At 56.9% G+C, this 24041-nt stretch overlaps 1 protein-coding gene across 43 annotated transcripts in view; it reads right to left on the reverse strand.

Annotated features, from left to right (window-relative positions):
• Positions 1-238: 238 nt before the first annotated feature.
• ARHGEF10L (Rho guanine nucleotide exchange factor 10 like) overlaps positions 239-24041 on the reverse strand; it is a 153480-nt gene continuing 129677 nt past the window's right edge. For all 43 annotated transcript variants that reach the window (XM_070252462.1, XM_070252437.1, XM_070252489.1 and 40 more), the window contains 3 exons: positions 10059-10233; positions 2593-2715; positions 239-1317 (listed from right to left, as the gene is read on the reverse strand). In XM_070252462.1, the coding sequence (XP_070108563.1) occupies positions 779-1317; positions 2593-2715; positions 10059-10233 (837 nt within the window). In that variant the 3' untranslated portion in view covers positions 239-778. The remainder of the gene's footprint in view (positions 1318-2592; positions 2716-10058; positions 10234-24041) is intronic.

Raw genomic sequence — 24041 nt, forward strand, 5'->3', positions numbered from 1 at the left:
ACAATCTTCCTCAGCACACACACAAAAAATTTAAATCCCCGCATGTGCCAATGGTGACCACACTGGACAGCAGAGTTCTAGGACCTGTTCTTGTGGCAGCACCTTCCTGGTGCCTGGCTGCCATCCTTCTTGCTGAGGGCCATGTCACTTCTGGTTCCAGAACAATCCCTCTCTAGTCACAGCTGCTCTCTGTCTCTTCCTTATCACATCTCAAGAAAAAGAACCCCGATCCAAGTACTGACATTATTCTTGCCTTTTATTCCAGCATCTCCCAGAGCTCCAATATGTACAGACTTTATTTATACACATATAATGTACACCATATATACGTATTTATATATATTCACACACCAGCCCACACGCTCTCACACACTCACACACACGCCCTGCCGGGAGGGGCGCATGGCCACCTCTGAGCCCTGCTCGGGCCTGGACGAGAGGCGCTGGGCTTGCCAGGCTGTTGTGAGGTTTTGTGTGTTTTTGCTTTTAAAAAGAAGGCCATTTCCTCCAGAGGTGTCTTCCCTCTCCCCAAGCCCAAAAGCCCTCCCCCAAAACACTCTGAAAAATAATTTTTTTTAAAAAGGGAAGAGGTTTTCCTCTGTTCTGCCAAGGTAATTACCAGACTTCCGGGCTCGTCTGTACATCCCCATGCAGGTCCCTGGAAGGCCATTCCACCAGGCCCTCCTCAGGGGACCCCAGACGGCCGGAAGGGCCCACAGCAGGCAGAGAGCCGGCACGGCTGTGGCCAGGCCTGCAGCTGTGCGCCCCGGGCGGGGGGCTATAGCGTCAAGGGCACCTGCCAGATGAGGAGGGTGCTGTCCGTCTCCCCACACGGGGCCGGCCTCCCACTGCCACCCGGGGCGCTGCCAAAGTTGCGGTAGCCCTGCCCACCAGAGATGATGGCCACCGAGCAGATCTCCTTGCGGTGGGCGTCGCGGGCGCAGGGCCGGCTGCGGACCCAGACGTCGGGGTCATCGGCCATCTCGTAGATGGAGCCGTCCTCTTCGCTGTGCTCCAGGGCTGAGCTGTCAGCGGGCGCCGGCTCCCGCACCGAGAGCAGCGGGCCGGGGAGGTGGGCCGTGGAGCGCAGGCGGTACTGCAGAAGGATGCCCTTCTTGCGGGTCAACTCGCGGGCCACAGGGCTCGAGGGCACGGGCACCGGCTCAGGAGCCTGCCCATCTGGCTTGTCCTCCTCAGGCCGCGGGCCCTCAGCCTCCTCCTGGTCACTCCGCAGGATGTCAGGGGCTAAGATGCTGGTAGCCACAGCCAGGAAGGCCACAGGCCCACAGTGACCATTGAGGGAGACCATGCCTTTCCCTGCAAGAATGGGGCAGGGAGAAGGGCCCGAAGGCCCAGAGCATTAAGGGAGGCACTCACACATCTCTGTTGGAGAACTTTCTGGCTTTTTTTTTTTTTGGTAAGTCTGCTAGAACCTCCAGACGCCTTGGGTGTGGGGAGGGCTCTGCTGGCCTCCAGGGCTACTTTCTCCCGACAAGTGAGGCTGGAAAGCGGGAGGGGCCTTATAAACCAGGTGGGGGAAGCTCAGTGGGGAAGCACCCGCAGCTCCCAGTCTGAGCATCCTCATGCCCCCGAGCCGCTGCCCCAGCCGTCGCCTCCACCCAGAGAGCCTTTCCCACCCACCTGATTCGGCAGCCCAGCCTCTGAAGCCGAGCTCAAGCTCCTCCACAGCGCGTCCTTCTTGAATTCACCCATGGGAGCTGATCACTCCTGTCTCTGTGCCTTACGGTCCCCGGGACACCCGCCCTCACAGCACCTGCCACCCTGGACTACAGCTGCCCCACCAGACTGTCTGTCGGCTTTTAGGGGCAGGGTCTCTGCCCGACGCATCCCTGCGTCCCCAGGACTGAGACTGGCATGAAGACGATGACCTATGTGATGAAACCAGGAAATCTCGGATTTAGGAAGAGAATCTCCTTGAGCAGAGAACTCAAGATCCAGCCGGGGCTGCTCTGCCCTCAGGGCTTCTCCCTCCCGTTCCCGCCCCCCCCCCCCAGCCCCCACCATGCTCTCCCGCAGGCAGCAGCTGCAGGAGGCTGCTTCATCACCACCCTGGGGCAGAGGCAGAGTCGGGAGGGGAGGGCCAGGTTCCGGGGTCTTCCCGAACCCGGCCCTTGTTCTCCTGGGCCCAGTGCAGCAGGGCAGGGCACAGCCTCCAATCCATGCAGACCCCTGTGGGCATGGGCTCTATCCCCAGGAGCCCTCAGTTATTTCCGTCTCTGGAGCCTGGACGTTTTGAAGCTGCTATGGGAGGGAACAGAAAGGGGCCCAGCAGAGCCACTATCATTGGTCAGGTGTCCCAGCCAATCCTCAAACCATCTGGCCAATATGCACTACTGTCCCCATTTGCCAGATCAGGAAACTGCGACTCAGAAAGAAGGTGGGAGCCTGTGGGGCTGGGATGATTTAATTCCACTGTGCCACAGTGCCACCTGCAATGACAGGATGTTGGAGAGCAGACCCCCACGCCCACATAAGAAGAGAGTGTAAACATCTGGGCACAAGATTCACCCTCTCCTGGCCACTTGCAGCCAACTTCCCTGGCCCTGCCAAGACCGGCTCCCCGAGGCTCACCTGTGATCTTCGGGATGCCTTCCAGCCGAGGCACAGGCAGCAGGACGATGACACCCTGGTCGGTGCCCACCCAGAGCAGACCTTGGCAGATCAGGAGGCTGGTGACACACAGTTGCTTCTGGCCTGCGGAGAGAGAGGCCAAGCGTGAGCAGTGCACCCTCCTTAGGGATGCAGTGGGTTCTGGGTACCACTCAAGGTGAGGAAACAGCACAGTCCGGGCTCCGCCCGTGAGATGAGCAAGAAGCTGGATGGGGTTGTGGCTAAGACGTGGGGCTGGGAGGCTGACCTGGCTGGGGCCTGGGCCCTGGATGCCCCAGCTGAGCGCTCTCCCAACCCAGCCTCAGTTGCCTCCTGTGTAAAGTGAGGCTGCAAAGAGGTGACACCATAGCTCCCAGTGCTGGCCATGTGAACTCTCAACACTCAGTGGCCAAGTTATATGGCACAAAGCGTAGGCCAAGGGCAGCCCGTGCCAGAGACATGACCAACCAGCTGGGGAGTGAAGCCAGGGAGGCCCGGGGTGGTGCAGGTTTGAGGGTGAGGCAAATATTGGTGCAGATGGCATGCATGGGGAGGGGGCCGGGGTGAGGCGGATGCAGGGGGCATGGCAGTCTGTTGCCACCCCAGGGTTTCCTGCCCTGGCTTGACATTTTGCCATGTGGGCCCTTGCTTCAGTGAGCACACAGCACACCCTACAGGCCCCAGGCCTCACGGCGCAGGGACGACCCAGTGCCAGGAACTAGCATGTTTGTGATGTCAGCCCAGATCAGCCCTTGTGTGCCTATCCCCTGGGCGCTGTCTCTTCATTTTAGCGAGCACAGCGATGGCAGGGAGGGTGGGCTCCCCCTGCTCTGCAGGGAGAAGCAGTGTGGACTGCACAGCACAGCAGCTGAAAGCAGGGCTCTGGGGCCAGGCACTGGGTTCAAACCCCAGCTCTACCACGTCCTAGCTGTGTGACTTGGGGCCAGCCCCTAAACCTCTCTGTGCCGTGGTTTCCTCACTTGCAAAAGGGGGTGATATCATCATGGAAAAATGATGGTATTTCACAGCCTCGTCCCGAGGATTAACTGAGTCGATGCACGTGAATCACTGGGCCAGCGCCTGGCACGTGGCGCGCACGGACACGTGCTGTCTGCCATCATTGTTCTGCTGATAACAGTTCCGGTCACCGGGAACGGGTGTGAGGGAGAGGCTGGGAGCGGCCTCGGCCTTTCCAAAGGGCTCTCTCGCTTCTTGCCTGAATCTTTCGGCCCCTCTGAGAGGGGCTTGTTCTCCCCTCGAAGGAAATTCAAACTCATGCCACGTATCACGGCAATAGCAGTGCCGCGTGACACGAGAAACGACGCTCGGGGCAGCAGTTCTCAACCTGGGCGTGAGCAGCACCCCCAGGAGGGCTTAGACCGAGGGGCCGACCCCCAGAGCGGAGGCCCCAAATTGCACTTGCAGCATGTCCCCAGGTGACACGGATGTGGCTGGCCCAGGGACCGTGCTGTGAGAACCTCTGCTCCAGCGTGTCTAAAGCACCCGCGGACTTGCTCTGCTCCCACGTAGGCCCTGCAACAGCTGAGAGGTAGCAAGACACGGATGTCACGCCCATTTCCCAGATGAGCAGACTGAGGTCCAAAGAGATCCCCCCCCACCGCTGGTGAGCGCAGGGGGAGGGGCAGCGCTCAGGCCTGCCGCCGATGACGCCCCACCGCTTCTGTCGCCTCCCCACCATTGCACAAACCAGGCGTATGGGCTTCCTGTGCGGAGCCAACAGCCTCAGAGGAGAACGGTAGGGCTCCGCGGTCACCGGAAGGGGGGTTGCTGTCTAACGCAGCCAGCTACACCGTTACCGTTCACTCGGCACTCGGAACATCCCTGGTGCCTACTGTGTGCAGGACTCGGCACCTACTGTGTGCAGGACTCGGCACTCAGTGCTGGAGGCACAGTGGGAACCACACACACAAAGTTCTGCTCTCGAGGAGCAAACACTCTAGAACTTTCTGCGATGATGGAAATGTTCTCTACCACGCTGTCCGATTCGGTAGCCGTCAGCCACCTGTGCCTCCTGAGCACTTGAAACGTGGCTGGTGGGACTCAGGGACTGAACGTTTTATTTCATTTCATTTTAGTTTTAATCGTGGCTACCGTATTGGACAGCATAGCCCTGGAGAGGGGAAAGGAAATGAAAACAGAAATGAGGAACCTAAATACGGGGCAGAAGATTCAAATGGGGCAACGGGGCAGAGAGAGGGCAGGAGGCTTCCTGGGTTTGTGCCTCACTCTGCTTTCCAGAAGGATGGGGAGGCAGATGTGAGGATGCGAGATCTGGATGACAAGGAGGAGGCAGCGACACTAAGACCTGAGCTAAGGACCGGGAGACAGCACGTGCAAAGGCCCTGTGACAAGAATGAGTTTGGCGGGTCAGTAAAGCCAGTGCAGCTTAGGGACAGAGGTAAACTCAAGATGAACGGGGGGAGATCAGAAGAGAGGATGGGCCAAGGTCAGGACTGCGACTGTTCATTCCAAGTGTGATCAGAAGCTACTGGAAGGTCTAAGCAGGGCAGCGATGTGACCTGATTTTAGAGGGGCATTTTAGCTGCAGTGATGGAGGATGGGGGGACGGGCAAGGAGACCAGAGAGGCCGAGATGGTGGCAGCCGAGACACAGTGGCAGCAGGGAGATGAGGAGAGGCCACCACATTTGAGACCTGTTTTGAAGCAGAAGAACAGACCTGTTGACAGACTAGAGTGGGAGGAGAGAAGGAGAAGCAGCGAGGACAACTCCGAGGTTTTCGCCTCGAGCTGCTGGGTGCACGGTGGTGCCGTCACCTGCGATGGCGGGGAGCAGGCTCGGGGAGGAAGCCTGAGCTCTTTAACGGCTGTGCGGTCTGAGGTGCACATGAGACATCCAAGTGGAGCTGTCAGCAGGCGGGGGATACACGAGCCCGGCGACGTGATGCAAATCAAAGTCATATTCACGGTGTTGATTCAGTGGAAATGCAAAGCACACTGAAAAAATGCTGGTTCATCATTTGACAATGGGGACAATATCACAGCAGGCTCTGGGTGTCCGCGGAGCTGGGTTCTGCCCCACGCCTGCGTCAGTTCAGAAAGTGCAGGCTCCAGGCTCCAAGGACGCCTCTGATCTGGCAGTGGTGCTCCCAGCCCTTGTGAAACCAGACAGCAAGAGGCGCAGTCTGTGCGCCCCCTCTTGTCACCACCTGCTCAAGGTCTGTCAGGCCTCCACTTTTCTCTCTGCTTGTTTCCTGTTTGCCTCCCCAGATGCGAGCTCCAGGAGGGCAGCAGCTCCTGTGTGCCCAGAGCTGATGTCCCCGGCTCCTGGCTGAGAAGCCGGTCCCGGGGCAGACGCTTCAGACTGAATGAGCCAGTGAATGACGAAAGACAAGTGAAAAAGAAGGGGTTGATGTCACTTACTAGCTGTGTGAATGACAGGTCATTTTCTTCCTCTCATCAGTCAATGGGTATTATTAACCTACCTTGCTCGATTTTATGATCGTTAGAATTATATATGTGCACGCGGTCGCGCGTCACGTAACGACAGGGATGGGTCCTGAGAAATGCGTCATCAGGCGATTTTTGTCGTTGTGCGAACATCACACAGTGCGCTTGCACACACACATACCTAGATGGTACAACCCGCTACACACCTAGGCTGTATGGCACTAACCTTATGAGACCACCAGCGTCTATGCAGTGCGCCATCGACCACATCGCCGTTATGCAGCGCATGACTGTGTATATACTACACACACAGTAACTATAAATATATGAGTGTATGTAATATACACACAGTTGAGCACAGCCCTTAGCCCATAGTATACAGCCAATAAATGGAGGCTATTAGGATAATGTTTGTGATTATTGCTGGACTCTAATATCTTAAGATCAGCTCCATCAGAGCCATAAACCCACAAAAATAATAAAGCCGCGAAAGGGAACGTGGCAAATTTCTCATCTCCTGTGCCTTGCCTCCTTTTCCAGGGCCCCTGGGGCCTCGAGACCAGCAGGAGCCCGTTTCCCGATGCCCCCGCAGAATCTCGGCCCCCACGTCCCAGGCAAACACGGCAAGTGGAAGGCAGGCGGCGAGAAAGCGAGGGACGCCGGAGTCGGAGAAATGACTTCATCTGCAGACCTCATTCCGGGGCCCTTCCACCTCCCCTTCCGCCTCGAGGAAAAGAGCAGGCACTTCACAAACAGTCCGAAAGCCAGAAAAAAATTCTAATGGTGGATAAATATTTTATCACAGGGGCCTAATGCAGCCGTGTTCGACTCACCCCAGCCATCTATCTGGAGATATACAACTTTAAAAAGCTCGGGCTCCCGGAGAACATTTTATTAATGACCTGTCTAGTTAGAGGAGGAGGGAATTTGGGTTCAAAAACGCATTAATACGAGTCGGGTATGCGAGTGGAAGAAAGGGGTCGGGGCGGGTCGAGGGGAAGGATGCGTGATAAATTTTTAACATGCCCTTAAAAAAATCCACACTTAGCGGAAGAACAAATTTATCACTAATTATGCAATTATTTCATTTGATGGCTTGAGGGAAGTAAAAATACTAAAAAACCTTTTAAAAATATCTCTGATAAAGAATTTAAGAACCTGCTCTGCTGCTCCTCTGCCAGGCGCAGCGTGGGCTGGCCCGGGCCACCTCCTCCCGGGTTTGGGGTCCTGGCCTGGCAGGGCCCTGGCCTCCCCCACGATGCTGACTGAGAACCCTCAGGGCTGGGGGAGGAGGCCCAGGGCAGTAACTCCTTGGGGACCTCTGGGAAGCCTGGCACCTGAGAACCTCAGCCTCCGCCCCAGACGTGGCCAGGGTCCAGGCCCAGGGCGGCCTCTGTCTGCTCAGATGCAGCTGATACGGTGGGAGGGGCACTGACTGGAGGGAGACGGCTGAGCAAGGAGGCCCGAAGGAGATGCACGGCCAACGGGCTAGTGCGACGAGGGGCAGGGTGGCCAAGGCGATGATGATGAAGATGAAGGTGACCGCACCGTCGTGGACTGGACTCACTTGAGCCAGGGACGGTGGGGCGCTGTCCTTGCACCATCTCAGGTAAGGCCACGCCTCCCTGAGGCAGGGACCAGGGATCTGAGAGGGTCCCCACTTGATCCCGGTCACAGAGCTGGAAGGCCGAGCTCAGACTCAAATCTCAGCTCCCCGTTACATAGATGGGGAAACTGAGGCCCGGGAATGGGGAAGCTGCCCAGTAATTCTGTGAGAGCTGCGATTCAGTCCTGACTCTGGGCTCCTCAGCGGTGTGACCTCAAGCCAGTCATTGAACCTCCTGGGCCTCAGTTTACCTGGCTCTGAAATAATGGTAATGATAACGAATGCCCTTCCTTCTGTAAAGGGTAACTAGAAAGAACAAGTCAGTCGACGGACGTGCAGACGCATTTTAAACACACACAGCGAAGTCCATCCCGCCGCTGGGGGCTGATGTTTCCCCTGCAGCCGGGCCTGTCTACAAATCCTGCCTCCGACTGCGGGATCAGCTGCCGCTCCCTCTCACCTCCTCTGCCCCCAGGGGTGAGGCCAAGAAGATGAAAAAGGCCCATAAGATTATCGGTGTTTTTATGCTGTTCCACTAACTTGAAATAACTCAGCTAACAGCATAAATATGGAAATATTTTTGTGATATGAAGAAATTTTTATTGTAGTTAAAATGTATTTACCTTGACTAATGGCCAAATACTATGAAACGCAATGAAACAGAGAGAGAGAAAAAAGAAAGAGAAAGAGAGAAAAGACGCATAGCCAGGTCCCACAGGCCCCTGTAACACCCCTAGGGACTGTGTCAGGGAGCCGTGTATTCTCCTGGGGCACCTGCCATGCCCCAGGCCCGGGCAAGCTGTCCTGCCATGCCTGATGGCATTAACCCCAAGTCAGGAACTGTCTCCCATCCCATAGAGAGACCAGGGGCTCCAGGTCAAAACACCTGCCCGAGACCCCCCAGCGGCCCAGCCAGGACTCCAGCCACCTCCTCCTCCCCCGTTACACACAGAGACTCCGAAGTCAGTCTGACCTCATGTGACTCCCGGTCCCGCCTCTGGGCCGCTACAAGCCACATTACCCTCCCAAACAAACCTCAGTTTCTGCATCTGGACAATGGGGACAATGAGACCCTGTACGTAAAGCACATGGGACCCAGCTCCCCGTAGGGCTCGTGGCAGGAAGGCATCTATTATACACTATTGCTATTGTGGATGATCTTGTTGACAGTGACCACCACCCCCTCTGGCCACCAGTCCAGACTCAAGGACAGTGGTGACTGGCCAGGAGGAAGCAGGAGCAGGAGCGATTTCTGGGCGCCCTACCTGGAGTTATGGAGCAGGTCTCTGGGGTAAGACAGAGGCCCCTACCCCAGCCCCTGACGTGCTGGCTGACGTGCCTGCACTTGGCCCAGCCCCAGGAGACAGGGGGATCAGGCCTCAGCTCAGCACTCGGCCGCTTCCAGACTTCGCCACAGCCCATCTGCTGAGTTCCTGTGACAGTTAGCTCCAGGCCCAGCCTACCGCGCCCGCTCTGTGCCCCGGGCCCTGGGGCCCTTCAGCTCTCCTAGCTGCGGAACCCACCCAGCCCCCGGGGCTTGAACAGGATGGAGCCTCTGCGTCCTCCCAGATCAGCCACCAGTCAGGTTGTCTGTCTGGTGGAAGCTGGGCCCAGCGGGCAGGAAAGGCGAGCCGACACCTGCTGGCCCTGTGGGCCACTCTGCAGCCAGCGGGGGCGGGAACAGGCCCTGAGCAGGCGTCCACCCAGCTCCCTGCCCCACAGCCTGCGGGGGCCTGGGCAGTGTCTCGGGCAGCAGATGCTAAGGGAGTTGACTGCAGCCAGGTCCACGGGGGCCTCGGGCCAGGGCAGTGTGCATGTGAGCTCTGATCTCGATCCTTCTCCGTCACTCCTCCGCACCGCACGTCCCAAACAGCTATGCAGGCGGAAGCAAGGGCCCCAAGGGGATGCTGTCTTGGCCCTTCGACCTCCCTGTACCTCCAAACCCCGGCCGGCAAACTTTCTTTAAAAAACCTCTAAGGAAAGAGATCTTGATCGGCCTTCTCTCTTTCCCTTCACCTTATTCTGAAGGTGATTTGAGGCAGAATCCGGTTTTTGGTCAGCCTGAGGAGTGGCAGGTGTGGACGGGCCTGGGTTCCCGTAGATGCCTGATGGGAGAACCGGCTGAGCTCGGAGCCTCACTTCCTGCGAGCCCAGCCTGCGGGGATGCGGTGAGAGGGAGCACGTGACAACAGCACGAGGGGCTTCAGAATGACCGGCCTGGGTTCCAATCCTGACCCCGCTGCCCCCCTCCTGGAGGCCCAGTTTTCAAGGCTGACCACAGGCTGCCACGAGGACTAACAAGCTGGGCTGGCCAGGACGCACCTCTGCCTGGCCGTGGAAGGTGCTCCCGGAACGTCAGCTCCTCCCTCCACAGACCGGGACGGCGGGACATGACGCCCCAGCAGCAGCCTCACCTGGCAGGAGGAAGGTGGTCCTGGTGGCGATGTTGATCTCCTGCAGATGCTCCAGCGTCTCGGTGTGAAAGAGGCGGATGGAGGAGCCGGCGGAGAAGGCCATCCAGACGCCGCTGCCCGCCTTCACCATGTGTGTCACGCTCACGGCCTCGTCCTGGTGTGCCTCGAAGCTTTGCTGCAGCACAGAGGGATGGGTGTTGGTGCCAGGCCAGGGCCTGCCAGCCGAGCCTCTGGGGGCCAAGCTAACCCGGCCCCTGCCTGACCAGAGTCAGGAAACCGGAGAGCCCAGCAACAGCATGCTGGCAAATGTTTAACAGCTGGGAGTGGTCCCGGTTTGCCGGGTCTGCTGATTCCCACAGTGCAAACACTTCTAACGTGGCCCATCTCAAGCCATCTGCACAACACCCCTGAACAAGGAGCAGGGGAAGGTGCCCACACACTCTGCTCCCGGGAGGTGACAGGACCAGGCTCGAGTGTGCCACTGTGACACGAGGGAACCAGAGCCGAAAGTCAGTGGAAGAGGAAGTGGGAGCGCGAGGATATTATCCAAAGTTACAAATGCGGCTAACAGAATTGTCAGGGACGGGAGGCTGGTCGTGTGAACCAAATCCTCATCTTTCACAGCGGGAGGTAACACCCGATGCCCAACATTGATTAAGTCAAAAAACAGCAGGACCCACAATTAGAATATACAACTATGTACTGGGGGGATTTGGGGAGAAAAAGCAAAAAAAAAAAAAAAGAAGAAGATTGGCAACAGTTGTTAGCTCAGGTGCCAATCTTTAAAAAACAAAAAAAGAAACAGCAGAGCAGACAAGTCAGAGTCACGAGGAAAGAAAGGGCCAGGAGGATGAAAACAGAACGGGTGGAAGGGTTCTCCCCCAGGAAGCAGGGCTGGGGCCGGGGCATGGTAAGGGCCTTTCTAGATAAATCATTCCATGCGATTTGATTTTTTATTTTTTTACCGGCGTATGTATAATTTTGATCTTTTTTTAAAAAAACACTCCTTTTTAAAGAGAGGAGAGACATGGTCAGGGTTCCCATCCACTGCAGAAGAAAGTTCCAGCTCTCCAACTCGGCATTCCAGGCCCCAGGTCTGCCCCAACCCCTGCCTTCCCTCAAGGCTCCCTGTGCTCCAGGCCAACCGGAGCTGGGCCTGAGCAATGCTCAGAATGGACCACGATGCTCAGGATGGACCACGATGCTCGGGATGGACCATGATGCTCGGGATGCAGCACGATGCTCGGGATGCAGCACGATGCTTGGGATGGACCACAATGCTCAGGATGGACTACGATGCTCAGGATGCAGCACACTACCACACCTCCGCCCTCACGATGACCTGTCTGCAACGTGCATCGCCCACTGCCCTCCTGGGAACAGCTTTACCACATCTGAAGACCCCCATTCAGGGCGATGTCCCTCTTCCATGAGGCCTGCCCCAGCCGCCGAGACCCCAGCCACTTTGCTCTGCGTGCCATATTCCACCCTCTCGTCTGGCGACACCTACACCACAGTGGCTCTACTCAGCCGCTCCCACACTGGACTATGAACTCCAAGGACAGACACTGAGCCGTAGGCCCTTTGACACCCCCCTGCTCGGCACAGGGCCCAGCACACAGGAAAATTCGGTCAAAGGATGAATGGATGAATTCCATCTACGACATCCAGTCATTACTCAGTACAGAAGCTCCAGCACAGCAGACTAGAAACAACCTAAACGCCCAACCACTGGGGACAGTCGGATAGCTCTGCTGTATCCACAGGGTACCGTCCCTCATCCACTCAAAATCACGTTTGCAGAGAATGTGTGATGAATGTGGAAAAACGTGAATGTTATAGGCTGCAAGGAAAAAAAGGCCACATCCACAAAAGAAACTAGAATCAAAACAAAGAGACAGCCCACCAATTGGGAGAAAATATTTGCAAATCATAGATCTGACAAGCGGTTAATCTCCACAATATATAAGGAACTCACACAACTGAACCATAAGAAAGCAAACAACGCAATCAAAAAATGGGCAGAGGAGATGAACAGACATTTTTCCAAAGAAGATATACAGATGGCCAACAGGCACATGCAAAGATGTTCAACATCACTAATCATCAGGGAAATACAAATCAAAACTACACTAAGATACCACCTTACGCCTGTTAAAATGGCTATAATCACTAAGACTAAAAATAACAAATGTTGGAGAGGCTGCGGAGAGAAGGGAACCCTCATACCCTGCTGGTGGGAATGCAAACTGGTGCAGCCACTATGGAAAACAGTATGGAGATTCCTCAAAAAACTAAAAATAGAAATACCATATGACCCAGCTATCCCACTACTGGGTATCTACCCAAACAACTTGAAATCAACAATCCAAAGTAACATACGCACCCCTATGCTCATTGCAGCACTATTCACAATAGCCAAGACATGGAAACTATCTGAGTGCCCACTGACAGATGATTGGATAAAGAAGATGTGCTATATGTATACAATGGAATAATACTCACTCAGAAAAAAAGACAAATTCATCCCATTTGCAACAGCTTGGAAGGACCTGGAGGGAATTATGCTTAGCAAAATAAGCCAGTCTGAGAAAGACAAACATCAGATGGTTTCGCTCATATGTGGAGTATAAACAAGCGCATGGACAAAGAAAACAGCTCAGTGGTTACCAGGGGAAGCGGGGTGGGAGGGTGGGCACAGGGGGTGAAGGGGAGCACCTGCGTGGTGACAGACAAGAAATAATGTACAACTGAAATCTCACACTGATGTAAACTATTATGAACGCAATAAAAAAAAAATTGGAAAAAAAAAAGGCCACATCCCAAATTGTGGGAGGGGGAGGGGCAGGGAGGAGAAACCCACACACAGGATTATTCCAGGGGCAGGACCTGGTGGTTTTCCTCCTTTGCAGTTTTCTGTTTTTCTATAAAAGCATGTCTTGGGTGGAAGCCCGAGATGCAGGAAGCTGTTGGACAGAACATGTATTTGGAATTAAACCTGCTTTTAAATCTCATTTCCTCAATAGCTTCAGGGGCCTGGGCCTCAGTTTCCCCATTTGTCATGAGGGTTATAGGAACCTGGCTGAGGGAGAGCTGGGCACAGGCCGGTTCCTAACATGGTCTCACTTATTCAACAGATTCTTGAGCTCCTACTATGTGGGGCATGGGTCTAGGTGCTGGGAGTATAGTGATGAATGAGATAACCAAGGGGCCTGCTCTCGTGGAGCACCCGTTCCCAGTGAGAGACAATTAAAACAAATAAACAGATAAAGGTGACTCCACATAGTGATGACCACTGCATGAAAAAAGGGCTGGGAGCCACTAAGATTGGGGGCTCAGGGAAGGTGCCTCTGGGAGGGAGCATTTAGTCAGAGAAATAAAAAATCAGTCCTGGATGATGGGGTGGGGAGGGGGAAAGCATTCCAGGCAAAAGGCACGGCAAGTGCAAAGGCCCTGGGGCAGGAATGAACTTGCTGTGTTTGAGAACCAGAAACCGGGTCAGTGCAGGGGAGCACGATGCTGAGACAGAGGTGGGAGAGGTGGGCAGGGGCCGGATCATGCCAGGTGGACTGAAAGTCCACGGTGAAGAGCATAGATTGTGTTCAGGTGCAGAGGGGGCGGAGCTGGTAAGGGACATGATCAGATTTACCCTGGAAAGTGCAGTTCCACAGCTGTGTGGCAGGAGGCTGGAATTCTGAGTCTCGCTTGAGCTTAGCAAGTGAGAAGCAACAGTAAAACGACTCTCTTTCTTTTGCCGCAAAGTTCTTGCAACCTGGACTTCAGTCCCAACTCCATCCCGGCTCAAATCACCAGGAGCTTCCCCCCGAGATAAAGACGCTGCGGGGGTCTCCATGGGGAGCCAGGCCAACGAACCCGGTGCTCATCCCCATCAGGATGCGGGGCCCAGACGGGCAAGACTGTGGGACGGCCAAGGAAATCACTTTTTCTGAGCCAGTCCCCAGTGCCTGAGCTCTGTGGCTCAGGGTGGGGTGACCCAACAGGCTGGGGGAATAGGAAGGTTAGGGATCCCAGAGGAGGGGCAGCGAGAGGCAGAGCGAAGTCCTTTCTCCCCTCACGCCAGCCTGCTCTCAGAAGGCAGGTCCCAGCTCGCAGCTCGCCCCTGACTGGGGGGACCCCAGAGCAGAAGCTGCAGCTGCCTCTCAGACAGAAGTTTGCCAAGGGCAGGAGCATGTGGTCCCCATCAAACTGGGGGCCCCCATGGGCAAGGAGGGGGTCTCATTGGGCTGGACACTCAGAGGGCAGGGAGCTATTTCCTCCCTCGGACTGGGGGCTCAGACTAGGGCCTCCTGGGGGGTGGGGGTCACTGTTCCTCTTTCCTCAGCACCCCTCCCCCGGCCCCAGTGAAGGCCCAGGTGCTAGAGGCTCAGCCAGCGAGCCTCTGGGATTTGGGGGGGCCAGCCCCGTCACGGCCGCCACAAAGCCAGGCCCAGGCCATGCAGTGCAGGGGGAGGGGCGGAATTTCCTCTCTCTGGCCTCTCGCCCCCAAATCCGCTGCCCACAGCCTGGCAGCACCAGCTTTCAGTTCCCTTTTCTCAAGAGGAGCACTCCTTCAAGGAAACCCATGGGGTGGGGGTGGGGGGGTGGTGTTATCTTCCTGAACCAGCCTGCACTGGAGACATCTTTCCTGAAGGCCTGACTCAGGCAGAAGTCCTGGTTCAAACAGGACACCTCCTGGGGGCCTCGCTGGGAAAGGCCAGCCCTGGAACCACCCACCCCAGTCACGGATGAGACACTGAGGCCGTATCCCACTTCCCGCAGTGCCCGCCGTCAGGAGCAGATGGATGAAGGGCTGGGGCGGCGGGATGCAAGTGGGCACCCAACCTGCTTTGTCTGCAGACTTTTCCCAAAAACAGCATGCCTGTACGTGCACACGAATGCACAAATGCACACATGCACTCACAGGAAGGCACGTGCATGCTCACACGGGTGCAGCGAGACTGCTGTCCCACGCCCGCGGGAAGGTCGGAAGCTTTTCCTGACTCCGAAAAAGCCAGCCACGCTGGAACTGAGAGCCTGGAACCATGGAAAGCTGCCCCTGAATTTGCAGCCAGTCAGCCCTGCGTGCCACCATCAGAATCTAATTAAACGAGAAGTCAGCGGCAGAAATCCAGGCTCATTTCTCCAGAGGCATAACAAGTCTGTCTCTAGGCCCGGAGGGCTTTGCACAAGGCCTGTGCAAACCTGCCAAGCCCAGGGGCAGGGCGGGTGGGGAAGAGGCAGGAACAGATACACAGCAGCAGCTCCAGCCCCAGCCCCAAGCCCTCAGGCCTCAGTTACCTCTGGGCTCCTTAGGACCCCTCCCCACACCAAGAGCTTGATGGTGGGAGCCGGGTCCTGGGAGTCCCGACTGGCCTCCTGGGCACACCGGACAGGAGTGGGTGGCATGCTGGCACACAGGTACAGGGAGGTGGGGGGCCGAGGGAGCTGAGCACAGCACCCCTGGGTGGGGGCAGGCAGCAGTGAGGCCCAGCACTTGCTGCCCACTGGGCTCGCTGCTGACAAGCCCGCAGATCATTTTGTTTCCCAAATGTGGAGTGTTCACTTGCCCAGGGAGGAGCTCAGAATTAACTGGAAGGGACCCTGTCAGGCCATTAAGCTCTTCTTTCCTCCCAACCAGGGTCGGGTGAAAGGCTGCCCACCTGGCACCCCAACTCCAGGCCACGGCTTCCCATAGCTCACCTCTGGACCCCTCCTCTAACCCCTGGCTGGTCTTGGGGGCCCAAAGTGGGGGCCGCCTTACCCTCTAATGGGCCTCACTCCCCCTTGTCCCTCAGGAAGGCCCCCTGCCCACCCGCTGCCAGCCCAGTCGTGCCCCTCTGCTCGTCGGGGTGGCCCGGTGCTTCCTGCCCTCTCAGCCCCTGTGGTCCAGGCATGGCTGTTTACTGGCGGCTTATCATGCACCAGGAACTGTTCCGTTAGGATGATGTTCTGGACCAGTGGGCTGCTAACAACCGCCCTCGGGCAACAATGGCCTGCCACCCGCTTTGGTGAACCACGTTTTACTGGAACATGGTCACATCCACATAGAAAGGAGTCCATTCAAGGAGGCCGGGAACTCAGCACTTAAGGACAAAAACATCTGCCAAGACATCCAGAACTTTCCTCAGGAGGCAGGATGGTGGGGGTGGAAGCGGTACAGCGATTCTGAAACTGCGTGGTGTGACTGAAGGAGCCTGATGTTATCACTGGGAAGCGGGGTTTCACGGCGAGGAAAGAGTCAAGTGTGGAGAGAAGTCAGGGAGAGCCCTACGATCTCAGATCGGGATGAGAGCCATGAGCGTGAACGTAGATCCTTTCTCCTGGCTCTGTCCACAGAGAGGTCTGGAAGCAATGACTCCCCAGCAGCAGGGAGCACACGAGGTCTTGATCTCTGAACACCACTCCCCACCAAAGGGAACCAGCCGGACACCCTGAAGAAGCGGCTGATTCGGGCGGGGAAGTACAGGTGAGCCTAGAACTTCTCCCGATGCAGGAAAGCAGAGAAGTGCTCGAGGAATGATGGGGAAGCAGCCAAAGGACCAGGAGCCAGCACAAGGGGCTCCTAGGCCAAATTTGAGGTAAATGAGCATGAAAAACAATAGTGAGGGTCCTGGATTATAGCACACTGGACTTGGAAAAGAATCTGTGCGTCTGTAGCGGTCATAAAGGAAGGGGGATCAAGTGGAAGAGAAACTCCTCTTTAACAAGGAAAGTTTGCCGAGGAACAGGACATTCACCTGCAGTCCGCCTGGTAATTGCCAAGGGAAAGCGGTGCCTTTAGGATGAGACGATCAGGACAGGACTGGCCAGCCTGCATTTCCCGCTGCCTCCTCGCACCACGCGGTGGGAGGTGCCTGGGCTCCCTCCAAGGAACCTGGCCAAACACTGGAATCTCATCAGGAGGGAACATCAGGCAATTCCAGATTGTGGCACCTTTTATAAGACACTGGCTGGGACTTCTCAAAAAAAGTCGTTATCATGGAGACCAGAAAAAAAAACAAAACATAGGGATTATTCTAGATTAAAAGGATACTCAAGAGACTTGACAACCAAATGCAACATGGGATCCCAGCAGGATCCTGGAGGGGGCTGGGAGGAGAAGCTATGACAGACATTTGGGGACAACTGGGAAAACACAAATATGGACAGGGTATTCATGTTAAGCCCCGGGGACGGTAACACTACTGAAGTCCCGTAGAAGAGCCATGCTGAATCGTCTTTAGGGTTAGGGAAATGATGTCTACAACTGACTCTCAAATGGTTTACCTGTGTGGACATATAATATGGGGGGAGAATTATGGCAAATGGTAACCATTCGTTAACCAGGTGAAGGATATATGTGTCCATTGTCCTATTCTTTCAGCTTTCCTGTAGTTTGAAATTTTTTTAAATAAAAAGTTGGGGGAAATAGCAAAGTTATGAAAAAAAGAAAAATGCTGGCAGTCAGAGGGGAGAGCCTGGTCTGACCCCCAGCTCCCGGCTGGTCTCTGGCCAGGGAACCGGGGTCTCCTTGCTCATCTGTCAGTGGAAAGAGGACAGCCTGTCTGACGGCAGGGTCAACGGACAGAGTGGCACACCTCGGGAGCAGCCAGAGGCCATTAGGAGCTGGCGGGAGCTGCACCTGCCTACGGTGCCCCGTCCCCTCCGCCCTCTCCTGGCTGCAGGCGTCTGCACAGACGGTTTTAGGTGAGTGAAACAGCCCCAAAAAGTGCTGACACAGCCCAGCCTCCAGTCCTACAATATTTATGTACCTCCAGGTGACACTTCTGTGCTTGGTTTCTATAAATTCCCAGGGTGAGCGGCTCAGCACTCAAAGCCATTAGAGCTGAGATGCTGCCACAGAGCCGGGAAACAGCGCTGGGGCTTGGGGGGCTGGGGGCCGCCAAGGAGGCACAAGGCTGGCAGAGCTGCTGCTTGCTGGGCACCTCCTTCCCCACGGGCAGCATGTCACTCTCAGAGACCTCTGCGAAACAGAGGAACGGGCCCAGGTGACCCTGCTGGGCAGGGGCGGAGCTGGGGGTGGGCCTGAGCTGTGGACCCCATGCTCAGCGCTCTCCCCTGAGCACTGTCATGCAGAGCGCCCCAGCAGAGTGTGGGCCTGAAGGCGCTCTGGTCCCCCACTCCCTGCGCCGTCACCACGATGGCCCCGGGAGGCACAGACGACCCACAGAGCACTGGCCAGCACCTTGCCAACGCTGCCTCTGCTTAACGCCCCAGCAACCTGGGAGGGAGGCACCACCATTCCATCCTCATCTAGGAGGCAGGTCACCAAAGCTCCGAGAAATCAGGGGTGTGGGGTCACCCCAGCCGGGCGGGAGACTGAGAGTCACAGGTCAGGCTCCGAGCTGCTGCACTGAGCAGGCAGAGGGGCCGTGTCTTAAAGGCAATTAGCACAGCAACTCCCTTCCCTTTCTTATCTACCTTATTCTTATCAACAGTTCACAGCTGAGGAAACACACAGGGCTGAAGGGCGTTTAGGGAATGGCAGAGAGCCAGGATCCCAACTTAGGGTGACGGAGGCGCCCCGGTCGGCCTAGGGAGGCCCCAGTCGTAGCACTGAAAGTCCAGCTCTTCATCTGGGCAAACTGGGGTGGCTGGTCACCCTCACGGGCCTCCAAAGCCCACACCTGACCTCTGAGCCGTGGACAGACACCTTCATGGGGGGCCCCGTCCAATGCCTCACGCTGGGGATCTGACCTGGTCAGGGCCAAGGGGTCTGGGGCCAGAAGCAGGTCTGTCCTTCCTGATGCATTTCTGGGGGAGGCTTAAGATGAGACGCCCACCTCCACTTCTTACCAGCAAGTCGGTTAATGTCTCTGGGTCTCGGTTTACTCATCTGTAATGTGGGGGTGAGGCCATTTCTGACGAACAGGAGACTTCATCGGGTGCTGGGGTCCCCTAGCTCAGGGCCACCATGTGAAGCTAGAAGGGAAGGAGAGTGGACATCCCTGCCAGCTCCAAGACTGATAGCCCGTCCCAAACCTTTAACAACCCATTTTGGAATTGATTGTGTAAAATTTGGTGTCTTTGGTACATTTTTCTAGAAAGGTGGTCAATTGTTTTTGCCACCATCTCAAAAGAATCTGTAAGCCACTCTTGGCACCCCAGACGTTAAAATGCCTGCATTAAAGCCTATTTGTCACTAGGCACATAACAAGGTGGGCACACATGTTGGGGTTGACCCCCTGGCCACCCCAACCACAACCCAGACCAAGGTACAGAAAGTACCACCGCAGGGAAGGCTGGCCCACTGCAGCCACACCGGCATTTGCCTTTAAGAACTAAACTAAACTGGGGCCAGCATAGTGGTTGAGTTCACGCACTCCGCTTTGGTGACCCGGGGTTCACAGGTTCGGATCCTGGGCATGGACCTAACACAGCTCATCAAGCCATGGGGTGGTGGCATCCCACATAAAATAGAGGAAGACTGGCACAGATGTTAGCTCAGGGCCAATCTTCCTCACCAAAAAAAACTAAACTAAGATCCATCATGTATCTGGCTATTCTGGGGGAAGTGGGATATAAAAAGCATCTCAAAGCATGGGCCATTGATATTCTCCTCATTAGTACTATTTAATTTTGCTTTGTTTTCTTCAATTATGCGAGCCAGCCGCACCTGAGGAAGGACGCTGGGCTGTCGACCACCTGGGGCTACCAAGCACCTGGCTTGAGTCGTGTGCCAGCAGCTGCTCCAGCCTCGCCCTGTACAAGCAGGCGCCCAGGATCAGCGCAGAGTCTCTCTCACATGCATATGCACATGTGCACACACATGTTCTTGTGCACACACACATGCAGGCTGTCTCCAGGCCCATGCATCCACCTCACTCCTTTCCACCCACCCCAATCTCACTGCACCCACTCCAGGAGGCCTGGTCTGCCACCTGGCCACACTCCCTCCTCTCCTGGGCTCCTGGGCTCCGTGGCAGGTGTCTTTGCCCCACAGCGGAGCACGTGCACAGAGGCCAACCCCACATCAGGGTGTCTGTCCTGAGCCGGGCTGGACTTGTGCTGGCCGCTGGTCTCGTCTCACCACCCATACCACGAAGCTCCCTTTTCTCCCCAGGTGTTCAGAGGGAGCCGACGGCCCGCCCTGGGCCTCTGGTCATCAGCCCCACCTCAGAGCCCAGCGGCCATGTGAAGGCCACGGCGAGGGGGCTGGGGTAGCTGGGAGACTGGGAGGCTCGGAGCCCAAGCAGAAGGGAAGAGCTGGTGCAGGAGGGAGGGGTGATGAGGGCAGGGAGACGGAGAGCAAGACGGAGACGTGGGTTCACTGTCTGCACTTGCTCCAGAGGAAAGCACAAGAGGGACAAGACACCATCCCTGCTCACAGGAAACCTGCAGTCCTGTGGGAGGACGCAGGCGCACACATCTACCAGACACAACGGACCACGGGCCTGCGGATAGGGCAGAGGACAGCGCTGCCAGGCCGGGGCCCCGGAGTCAGAAGCCCCCCGAGATTCTGGCTCCACCACCTATGGGGGGGTCCTTGTGATCACGACCCAGTCCCGTAATGACCGCAAAACAGCTGCTGACACTTAACTCTGTTTTGCGTACATCAAGCTGCTTCGTCCTGGGGTAGGTTCTGTAATTATCCCCATTTACAGGTGGGGAAACTGAGGCAATCAGTAGTAGAGCCAGGGGCCAAGGGCAGCCAACCCAGCTCCGGAGCCCACACTGACCACCATCTGAGCCCGCTCAGACAAGGTGGCAGGGGCAGCTGGGAATGCCCCGCTCAGAGGGTCCCACTGCGAGGACCCTCCCCAGCCCGGCTGCCAGGCTTGAGACGGCCATCACGTGACCGCCTGAGGGACCAGCCTAAACCTCTGGGGGGGTCTCACTCAGTCTGCAAAGACCCTAGAGTCTGGCTGGGGCTCGCCTCTAGCCCGCCCTAGATTAACGTGCAGGGCCCGGCCCTCCTGGGGTCCATCCGTGGCCCCGTGCGTCTTTGCCAGCTTCAGGGGGCTGGGCAGCTGCTCCTTTGGCGTCCGTCCTCTTGGACCCCTGCAGGCAGGCTCAGAGGGGAGAGCAACCAGGAGGGCGGGACACGCGGAGGAGAGGACAGACTGACAGCCGGAGACGCCGGGGGCTCAGACGGAGGAGAACTGCCACCTGCTGCCACCGTCTGCCCCCCTCACCTCCAGTCCCCGTCTGCTCTCCCCCCAGTGTCCCCTCCCACCTGCCTTCCCTCTGCTGTCTCTCTTTTCTCCTCCACGGCTTCACAGAACCTGTTCCCTGAACCAACGGCTTCAAACTACTTTTTTCTTTTTTTTCAAACCATGAAATCCTTTCATCAACCTAAATCTTCTGGGACGGGAAGAGACCAAATATGGAACACAAGAAAGATCTGAGCTCTTCCGGGTGAGGAGAGGGGGGCCTGGAGCCCTGCCCCTTAGCCATCCCCAGCCCCACAAGACATCCCTTGAAATACCTCCTCACAACCCCCAGAGCCTCAGAGCAGAGTCGGGAACCAGCGCCCCGAGTGACTCCTAACCCCTCAACACTCCCCTGGAAAGGGGGTCCTGCAGGATCCCCACCCCACCCCTGCTCCCTATCTTTCACAAGCTTCCGGAGAGGAAGTTCTTCTAAACATCTAACTTCAGTCCTTCCTGCTGCTGGAAAACATCCGCCTTCCTCTGGAACTTGCTACTGTCAGAGCCTCCGGGGAGGTCTCCACAACCTTCAGAGAATCCATCTCTCAAGTTCCACCTGCCAACTTTTAATTTAAAAAAATAACAGGATGATGACAATAACAATGACACACAGAAAAAGTTCAGACAAAACCGCTGAACAGAGACAACTCCAAGTGACGTGACCCCTGACCCGCATGCTCCGGTGGCCTGAACACTAGGGCTCCCACTTGGCAGCTCCCGGGTGCCTGAGGACTTGGGGAATCTTTCCGCCCTCACGCCAATTTGCATACCATTACCCAAGAAGCTGTGCGCCTGGATTTTGCTTTTGCAAATTCCCACCCGTTTCGTGTCATAAATAAGATAGGAGACAGAAAACTAATACAGCCCCGTGATGCATTATTCATGCTGCGTCACACTGTTGTGATAGATTTACAACAGCTAATACATGCAAACGAAGTTCAGGCACTAAACGTGCAAATTGAGGGCGGGGAAGCGGGTGTATGTGGGGATGGGTGGGGGAAATCTGGGACCATTGGCGTTCAGGAACCCAGAGAAGTTTCTTTTCTGGCATGCTTGGTGACAAAAAGTATTAGTGCCGGTCGCAGAGGCCAGTGCCCAGGTGCAGGGGGAGCAGCTGCAGCAGGTGGTGTGGGAGCCCATGCACGGAGGTGAGGCAGGAGCTGATGCAAGGAGTGGATGCACAGAGCCCAGGCACAGAGCCGATGCAGGAGCTAATGCTTGGGCCAATGCATGGAGCCAAAGCAGGAGCCGATGCAAGAGCCAATGCACGGAGCCGATGCACGGGGTGGATACATGGGGCCGATGCCCAGGGTGGATGCATGGGGCCGACGCACAGGAGCCAGTGAATGGAGCCTATGCACAGGGCCAACACACGGGGCCGATGCACAGAGATGATGCAAGGCGCTGATGCAATACAGGATTATCCACGGGCTGCACTTTGGGAAACACCTTCGTGTGCTCAGTGCCCAGCTCTGAAGTTGGTTAGAATCGAGCCCTCAGTCAATCTTCTGCAGGCCGCCTGCCCACATCTCCCTTCCACAATTATCGGACCCACACAGACGGCCCATCCCTGACGGAAATGCCCTCTGTCCTTCACAGCTCTTCGCTGAGCACCTACCACGCGTCGGCCTGGTCTCAGCACCGGGCATGTGATGGGAGCAGTGAGAGCTGACTAGGCTGGTCCTGCCCTACAGAGGGTTCCCCAACACATGCCCATGTCGCTGTGGCCAGCGCTGTGAAGAATGGCGGCAGGGGTCACCAGGGTGTAACGCAGGGCGTGTGGAGGAGGGGCAGGTGGTCCAGACAGGCTTCTCTGAGGGTGGGGAGCTGGGGTCTAATGGGAGGGTGTTGCCCCAATTAACCCTCACGACAGCCCTGTGGGGCGGGAGCCGGACCAGTGCCCAAATGCTGACACAAGTTGCTCTGTGTTCTGGCACTTTCCAGACAGGGCCGGGAGCCCTGCCTCCAGGCCGTGCTCCTGCAACTGCACCAAGGAGGCTCTGGGGCACAGGGGGTTGCCATGGAAACACTTCAAGCCTGGCTGCGGGTGGGGGAGGAGGTCAGAGGCAGGACATGGGCCCTGATGTGACACGGCTGTCCCACCGGCCTGAAGCACTGTGCCCTGGGGTGGGGGCCACCGTGGAGCAGGACTGAGCCCTCCCCACCACAAGACCCTCTGACAAGCCCTTTACCCCAATCCTTTCCCGCCGTCTCCGGGTGCAGCCTCCCTGCCCCACGTCCCCGAAGGCACAGCTCCCCCCAAGCCCAGTGCGCAAGCCTCCTCCAGCCCAGATTTCACCCTTCCACCCAGAAAGAATGTGTCCCGTGGCACGGCACACTCCTGCCAGCCCACCTTCCACCTGCCCCAAGAGGAGGGGCAGCCTGCGGGCGTCCCACCGACACTGGCGAGAGGTGGCGAGGCACCAGCCGTGGGGTACACAGCGAACAAACAGACGAGGCCCCATATTCATCTGCCTACAGCCCAGTGGGTGCACTGGGACAACAGGCGAGGACAGGGTCAATGCTCTGCCGGGGGAGGTGACAAGACCGTGACGGGGGGTGGAGGTGACTCTGAAGGAGGCATCAGGGCAGGCCCCAGACGAGGCGGCAGCTGAGCTGAGACCGGGGCGATGAGAAGGAGCCGCCCGAGCGAAGCTCCTTGGGACCAGCGTACCAGCCAGGGGGAACAGCAGAGGCAAAGGCCCGGCGGTGGGAAGAGCTTGGCGTGTTCAGAGACCAACAGAGGGGCCGGCGTGGCCGGGAAGCAGAGGCCACAGACTACAGGTCAAAAGGCCTGCCTTCTGGTCCACTTGCCCATCTGGAAAATGGCCCC

The sequence above is a fragment of the Equus caballus genome, chromosome 2 (genome assembly GCF_041296265.1).
Source record: "Equus caballus isolate H_3958 breed thoroughbred chromosome 2, TB-T2T, whole genome shotgun sequence".
In the NCBI taxonomy this organism is placed as follows: domain Eukaryota; kingdom Metazoa; phylum Chordata; class Mammalia; order Perissodactyla; family Equidae; genus Equus; species Equus caballus.